The 8,494-nt window shown below is 42.4% G+C and overlaps 1 protein-coding gene across 1 annotated transcript in view; it reads right to left on the minus strand.

Moving 5' to 3' along the window:
* Positions 1-8,494, minus strand: part of LOC105923922 (kinesin-like protein KIF20B) — an 81,807-nt gene that overhangs the window by 36,795 nt on the left and 36,518 nt on the right. The window contains exons 25-36 of the mRNA XM_036125906.1: positions 4,827-4,916; positions 4,631-4,753; positions 4,424-4,562; positions 4,173-4,348; positions 3,895-3,949; positions 3,510-3,692; positions 3,322-3,433; positions 3,180-3,251; positions 2,956-3,102; positions 2,718-2,880; positions 2,094-2,213; positions 1,924-2,019 (exon numbers count right to left, since the gene is read on the minus strand). Coding sequence (XP_035981799.1) covers positions 1,924-2,019; positions 2,094-2,213; positions 2,718-2,880; positions 2,956-3,102; positions 3,180-3,251; positions 3,322-3,433; positions 3,510-3,692; positions 3,895-3,949; positions 4,173-4,348; positions 4,424-4,562; positions 4,631-4,753; positions 4,827-4,916 — 1,476 coding nt within the window. The remainder of the gene's footprint in view (positions 1-1,923; positions 2,020-2,093; positions 2,214-2,717; positions 2,881-2,955; positions 3,103-3,179; positions 3,252-3,321; positions 3,434-3,509; positions 3,693-3,894; positions 3,950-4,172; positions 4,349-4,423; positions 4,563-4,630; positions 4,754-4,826; positions 4,917-8,494) is intronic.

The raw sequence follows: 8,494 nt of genomic DNA on the forward strand, positions 1-8,494 counted from the left end.
TTATTATTCTTATTATTCTTCTTATTATTATTATCATTATAATTATTATTCTCATTATTGTTATTCTTTTTCTTATTATCATTATCATCATTATTATTCTCATTGTTCTTCCTTTACTTCTTATACTGTCATTATCATCATCATCATCATCATCATTATTATTCTCATTATTGTTATTCTTATTATCATCATCACTCTTCTTATTATAATTACCATCATCATTATTCTTCTCATTATTTGTATTCTTATTATCATTATCATCATTATAATTCTTCTGATTATTTTTATTATCATTATCATCATTATTCTCAACCTTATCCTCGTCGTCGTTATCCTTATCGTCGTCGTTATTCTTCTCCTTATTATTATTATTATAATTTCTATTATCATTATTATTCTCATAATCATCATTCGTTATCATTATTCTTATTCTTCTCATTATTCTTATTCTTCTCAACATTATTCTTATTCCTCCCATCGTTTTTCTCATAATCATTATTCTCATGATTATTATCGTCGTCGTTATCCTTAGTCATCGTCATACTTATCGTCGTCGTTATTCTTCTCATTCTTATTCTCATCATCATTATTCTTATGCTTCCCATAATTTTTCTAATCATTCTCATCATCATTATTGTTATTCTCATCATTGTTACAATTTGTATTCTTATTATTATAATTCTTATTCTTTTTATTATTATTCTCATTTTTATCATTAATCTTCTCATCATTCTTCCTTATGATTCTTCTCATAATCATAATTTTTAATCATCATTATTCTTCTCATCATTATTATTATTCCCAACATCATTATTCTCATTCTCATTATTCTTCTCATTATCATCATTATCCTTCTCATTATGATTGTTATTATTTTTATCATCATCATCATCATCATTATTATCATCATTTTTATTATTATTCCAATCATCATCATCATTCTTCATATTCTTCTAATTATTATTATTCTCATTATTATTATTTTTCTTCTCATCATTTTTATAATTTGTTCCCATTATTAATATTATTATTATTATAATTTATTCTCTTAATTGTTCTTCTTCTCATTGTCATCATCATTATTGATATCAATATTATTCTCATTATTATTATTATCCCTATCATTATTATTACCATCATCATCATTATTATTCTTCTCATAACTATTATTCTACTCATCATTAGTATAATTTTTATTCTTCTCATCATCATTCTTCTCATCACCATCATTCTTCTCATCATCACCATACTTATCATTATTGTTATTCTAATTCTTCTCATTATTATAATTTTTACTATTGTTATTCTTCTCATTATCATTAGTATTATTATCATTCTCATTATCATTGTTATTATTTTACTCATCATTAGTATAATTTTTATTCTCATCATTATCATTCTCATTATTATCATTCTCATTCTCATTGTTATTATTCTACTCATCATTAGTATCATTTTTATTCTCATCATTAATATTATTCTCATCATTAGTATTCTCATCATTATTATTATTCTCATTCTCATTGTTGTTATTGTACTCATTAGTATCATTATCATCATTATTATTATTCTCATCATTATTATCATTATCATTGTTATTATTCTACTCATCATTAGTATCATTTTTATTCTCATCATCATTATTATCATTATCATTATTATTCTCATTATTAGTATCATTTTTATTCTCATCATGTTACCGTGGCATAGATAATGAGCATATGGAGGATGACATCAGGAGGCTGGGACCCAGACATGCAGACCTGATCACAAGCTGCTTGGTTTCATGCAGCAATCAGTAGGAGCAGCTGATGAGGAGGAGGAGGTTAAAAGCTGCGGTTCTGAATGAGCGTAAACGTGGCGCCACCTCCAGCAGGATACCCAGCATGTCAGGAGAAATGTGGAGCAGCTAAAACCACTGACCTGGTGAAGACTCTTATTGATGATGACTTCTTCACCTTCATCGGCCGTCTCCTCCGTGCTGTCCTCCATCAGACTGGAGTCTTCGTCTTCACTCTGCTGGACGGACATTTTAGAAATCAGGGACGACTCAGATGTCAGCAGCTAAACGGCTAAAGGCGACTCCTTCCCACCTGAAGGTCTTCCAGACTGGCTTCCCAGCCGGTCAGGGAGCTGCTGCTGCTCTGCAGCGTCTTCCTGCTGCAGGAAGCAGGAGGAACGACGGGGAGGAGCCTGGAGATCACAACCTCCACCTGAAACAAAGGCAACAAACTACCTTTCACATTTCTGTCCGTTCTAAAAAGCCTGTAATAACGATAATAATATGAACCTAACAGACTCAATTATGACCCTAATTTAAACATTTAGTTGGTTTAAAAACGGCTAATTAACCTTTAATCCATTCAACACTCTCAAATGATGACATAGCAACACAAATAATATTTAATATAAGGTCCAGTTTGAGCTTTTTTTTTTATCTTTAACGACGCATTATGTTATCAATTCAGATTTCAAAATATAATAAAACCGCTTTTTATTGTTTTAAATAGTTTCCTCTTAAAAGATAATGTAATAATGTTGCATATTATGCAATAAAACAGTCTTTATGTTCATCCTAAGGATCCTAAACATTTAAACTTTTGAATGTGTTAACTAAATGCTAAAGTTCTGGTCTGTAAAATCAGAACCGGACCAGAGCCCGCCCACCAACCAGGATGAATTAACGGAACATCCCCCCCGCTCCCCCGGTACTGGACCTTCTGGGCCACGGCGGAGAACTTGAGGACGTTGAGGGTCTCGTCGTACATGGAGGCACACTGGCTGACGTTGACCACCATGCAGGCCTTGCCGCGGCCGCAGAAGAAGCCCTGCAGGTAGTGGGTCAGCTTGCTCTCCCTGAAGGGGACGTGCTGCAGGAGCCTGGAGGCAGCAGACAGTGGGTCACTCAGGACGCTCCAGGACCAGAACTGGTTCCCAGAACCATGAAGGTCCTACCTGGTGTGCTGGTTGTGCCGGAGAGCCTTGATGCATTTGCCCAGAATGAGCAGCGAGGCGTTGATGTTTCCAGCCTCCTTCAGGCGCTCTCCTTTGTTCTGGGTCCTGGAGCTGCGCTCAGAGCCTGCCAGGTCGCACAGACACAACCTGCAGGACGTTAACACCGTTAGCACAGCAGACGCTCAGAGATGCTTAGAGACGCTGAGGTGGCGCCGGCTACTCACTCGCTGATGGCGTGGACTCGTGGCGGCTCGCCGTCCTCCACTCTCAGGATGCGGATGGAGAAGATGCTGTGGCTGCAACAGAAGCTCAGACTTAGAGCCCAGCAGGACCAGAACCTGCAGCCCAACCAGGCCGGTTCCTCACCTCCTGCTGGACAGCTGGTTGAGGCGGGTGGAGGAGAAGCTCTGGTTCCTCCGCCCCAGACGAAGGACCCTGAACGCCTCCTCGGCGCCGTCCACCTGCACCCAGCGCAGATCTGGACACAGACAGAACCGTGAGCCACAGAATAACTCTGCTGGTACCGCAGCAGCGACCGGCCCAGTGACACCCACCTTTGATGAAGGCGTCGCCCCTGACGTCCTGCGACAGCCGCAGCGCCGCCCTCCTCGGGGCCCCGCTGGGGGCCTCCAGAAGGTCATGGATGTTCTCGTTGTAGATCTCACAGAAGGAGACCCAGATGGAGAACTTGGTGTTCGGCGGCACCTCCAGGTTGACTCTGTCTGCGGTGGCGGTGCCTGCAAAGAAGGCAGAGCTGGACAAACTGAACAACGCTCCAGAGGGTGGGAACTAAACCTGAGACCAGGACGCTGCTGGGGGTTAAAACGTGGATTTAAGCTTCATCACTGAGGGACTATCATGTTAAAGGTAACAGTGACACCATGTCACTAATTGTAGTTTAACGTTGTTTATTCTGATCAGATAAAGGCGCAGCCCTACCTTCAAACAGCGTCTGGTGGGTCATGTTCAGCAGGCTGCTGCTGCCATTCTCACTCTGAAAGACAGAAAACATCCAGTTACAGCATCAATGTACAGCATCAATGTACCACCAGGGGACAACACGGGGGTGAGGGGGGTGATAACTGAACAGTTATCACCAGCGCCGTCAAACAGCTATAATTATTATATAATTATGGATGTCAATCAGCTTTCTGTTTCCCACATAGTTCACGTTCTGAAGGCTTCAGAGCCCGCCGTGTTCTGGCCAACCCGCTCACCTCCCTCAGCAGGTTCTTCTTGACCAGCGCCTCCTCCGCCTGCTGCTGCCGGGTCAGCACCGTGAACTCCCGGCACCGCTGGGGTCTGACGCTCGCTCCCTGGAGGAGCCGCTCCTGGAGGCTGCTGAAGATCAGGCGGAGGGACCGCGGCACCACTCCGCCGTCAGAGTCCGGACCTGCAGAACAGGAGCTGTCAGTCGGGCCTGAAACGGTTTACCTGGTGTAACCGGAGGCGGCGTGCCGGGCGGTACCGAGGAAGGTGAAGGTCTTCCCAGAGTTGGTGACTCCGTAGGTGAACACCAGAGAGTTTCCTCCTCCCAGGACATCCTGGACCAGATCTCTGACGGCGCCGTCAAACAGCTCCGCCTGCGTTGTCTCCGGTCCGTAAACCTGTCAGAAACAGAACCGTTAGCCAGAACCATCTGGGTCTGCCGCTGGTCTGGTGGTCACAGGCTCACCTTGGAGAACTGGAAGCGCCGGCCCGCCTGAGGAAGGGACTTATCGCTGCTGAGTCGGGCCAGCAGGGACAGGCTGGGCGGCTTGAGCAGAACCGAATCCGGTGGTTCTATGGTGACGCAGTCCTGAAACGGCAGACCTAAACGTGACTCTGCTGCTTTCACAATGAGGTTAGCCTCAACGGGTCCGGACCGTTACCTGCGACTCGCCGGCGCTGCGCTCTGCTGAAGTGAAGGGGCGGACCCTCAGGTAGACCTGCAGGTGTTCTCTGTCCTCCCTGCTGGACGGCTGCAGGACAAAGCACAGGACAGATTACAGCGGCCAATCAGAGCTCAGCGCTCCAACACCAGCCCGGTTCTGCTGCAGGTACCAGACCGCTAACTCTCTCGGGTCAAAGACAAGAAATAAAAAGAAAATAAAAGATGTTTGTTACGTTCAGGAAGATCAGATCGAAGTACACGCATCAGAATATTTAAAACTAAATCCCATCAAACCCGTCAGAACCAGAACAAGGGTCCGCCTCATGGTCCAGCAGCTTAAAGAACTGTGTCAGCACTGCTTATCCTCGTCTGATCAAACTGAAAGTATAAAACCCTTTTATCAACAGCTCAGACCATCACAGCTGGTACAGCGGTTCTGGCCCGATATGCTGAGTTTGTGGGTCAGGACCAAACATCTTGTTATGCAAAAATATCATTAGTTGTTATATTAATCAGACAGTTTTATGGAAAATAATAAGACATACTTCTGGTCTCTAAACCGTCTCCCCTCTGAGGCAGAAAACACAGCTCACAGGATGTTTGCTTTAAGGTCTGAAAGCTATTTTATGGTTCTTGAGGTCATCTGGGTACTAAATCAGCCTTACTGCATGTTATAAGAATTATTAGTCTGAAGTCACTATGGCCTCACACCACTCGGACAGAGGAGGCCTGGAGACCTGATGTCTGTGTATAAGATCCACTGTTGCTGAGTGCAAGGCTGAATGCTGTGTAGATACTGTGCAGCATGGGGATTGTGTAGGATAAACTGTCTTTGTTATGTCTCAAGCCAAGACCACTGTGCAGTATTAGGGGGGAGCCGAAAAGCGAGACACGCAGAGACAGGGCAGACGCAGACTGCAGCGGGACCGTGGGGTGCGATTACTTTCCATCTATGTGATTTTCTGCTCTGTTTCTCAATAAAAGTGCTGGAACGTCATTACCCACCGTCTTTTCATTTAGTAATGATGGAAACTCAGTTATCTTTGATTAGAATTCCATCCACATTTGGGCGTCACGAACAGGATCTCCGACCGACGGGCCGGGGAGTCCGGGACAGGAGCAGCTTTGGGCCAGCCAGGAGACGTTATCTGGCCTCTGGTACCCCGAATGGATCTCGGAGCATCTCTGGGTGTCGGCGCGAAAATCCAAACCCTTCTTTCATGAGACGGTAAGGGGATTATTTTCCAGCTCTTTTAAAAACAAACGCAATTGCTCAAAAATGCTTGCAAGCTTTTAAAATTTAAACCCCATTTAAAGAGTACCTCAAGAAATTTTAAAATTTAAAACTGTAAACCTAAAAAGGTAGTAATAAGTAAAAGCCAGTAAAAATATTAAATTATATTTAATCCTTAAGGCAAATAAAACAGAATTCGCAATACAGAACAGCGACTAAGGTTTTAACATTAAACTAAAATTCAAAATTGAATTAAAATACGTTTTCAGCTGAAATACGGACTCTCGTGCTGGGAGGAGGAGGGGCAGAGTGATTTTCACCTGGAGAACGGGTGACCAGGCTGAGCGATTTGCAGCTGGTCAATTAAAGTCCTCTTGTCTTGGTTTGCACAAGAGGCTGTCCACTAGTGTAGTGGGTGAAAGCGGCAGGGATGCTTAAGGCCTTTGAATGTTGCGGAGATGTTCGCAGCTTTGAAAAGTGTGGGACCCCGACCATTATACCAAAAAGGCGACCATGAGATGTGAGGCCTTTCATTTTAGTTGGTCAATTGTGCTAAGGACAAGTAGAAATAATAATTAAAAAAAATAGAAAAAAAGGGGAAAAGTCTGGAAGCAGAGTAGTCCGTATAATGGGTCAAATGCAGAGTTCCCAGGGTCAAGCCTTGCCCCAGGGTGAGATGTTCGTTTTCATGCTGGAAAAGTAGGGGCCCGAAAGCATGACATGCATAAATCATTTTAAATGATTTGATTAAACATGCAGATTTCCCACATATGGGTTAACTTTTTTTATTGCAGTACTGCTACTAAATAATAAAGATTAAAATTTAGAATTAAGAAAAAGAAAAGCGAAAATTTAATAAAATGAATAAAAAACCGGAAACGGAACTAAAAGGACGTTGCACTGGGGAAGCTTTTACAGGGGACTGACAAGAGACACTTCCGTTATGGATAAAAGTTTTCTGAACTGCTAATAACGACGTATAACTTTGAAAAATGGGTTAGCGTCCAGGTGTCTGCGAGACACACAGTTGTATTCTTGCGGGGCTGAAACGTAAAACCGCGTGTGGACGAAAACATTCGGGGGTCGTAGCCAGCGCACGCTCTCCACTTTTTAAACTAAGCGGGAACTTAACACGTTGAAAAAGTCTTTTGGCGTTGCCACAGACGTTTTTAAAAATATGAAAAACACAGATCTGTGTAAGATAGTGAAAAAACAGGCCTGCGTGTGTTTGTCTGTCCGAATGTCATTGTTTGTATGTAACTGTATGTATCGTATGTAACTAAATGTTCACCTGTGTGAAGTAATGTTCATGATTTCAAAATGTTCATTTGTTTCTGGAGAACTGGAGCTCGGTAATTCAAATGACATTTTTAAGCATGGACTATGTTAACTAAAAGCTAAAGAAAGGAAAAGAGAGACTTCAATAACAAAGTTTGTTTTTTTTAACATTAAATATCCGGACCAAATTAAATTGATACATGGAGAGATTAACATGCCTTGAACAGAATATTTCAGCTTTGTTAGAAAATTGGAACTGGTAATAAGCTTTACATAAAGCTTGTTGAGTTTACTGTTTTACAAAATTAGGCACAGATCCTATCGCTTGTTTTTTTTAGCCCTAAAGTAATATAAAATTACTGAGATCTAATTGCTTGTAATAATAACTAGAAAATTTCTGAAGAAATTTAGCAAGGCGCCTGCCTCGTGGTACCGTCGAAAATACTAACAGAAGTAACACTGCGAATTTCAGGTTCCTACGGTCTTTCACAGCCCTCGCAGCCGCCGTTGAAAGGTGCCTGTTAAGTCATGGACATCCTAGGAGCCTCTTGATAGCAGCGTTGTCATGGAGACTCACTGACAGCTGCAGCCCTTCCTCTCTGTCTGTAAAGCCAGACCCTGGCTAAGCAGAAGTTGGTAGGACCTTCCTAAAAGCTACTTCCAGTTAGTAACATGCTTACCATTAGCGGCTAGCATTGTTGTGTTCAATATCACCGGGTGAGTGTACTCTGTCAGTTTGGTCCAAATCCTGTACTGGGAGTGCCTCATAGGGAAACAAATGGGAAAAAAAGGTTGTTTATAACGTTGCCATGGTAACTCAAAATGGCGGGTGGTACAAAACGATACTTTATGGGATCAGCACACTTTTGATATACACACTGTGGGGATTATAATATACAAAACTCCAAGTCTTCCCCAACGGGAATCGTTCCCACGACCTCTTTCATGCAAAGCCTGCACTTTCCATCTGACTATCTGTAGCCATATATGGCCATGCATTTCTGCAAACATAAGGGGTTTGGTCCCCTATTGAAAAAGCATTGGATGTTTGACACATCATAGATTGGAGATGCTTTATGCGACATTGGCCAAATTTCTTGTGGAGCTTTCTTTCTAAATGAAGTACAGTTTATGGGAAGCAGAAGTTAGTACAA

Source organism: Fundulus heteroclitus, chromosome 22 (genome assembly GCF_011125445.2).
Source record: "Fundulus heteroclitus isolate FHET01 chromosome 22, MU-UCD_Fhet_4.1, whole genome shotgun sequence".
Lineage (NCBI taxonomy): Eukaryota > Metazoa > Chordata > Actinopteri > Cyprinodontiformes > Fundulidae > Fundulus > Fundulus heteroclitus.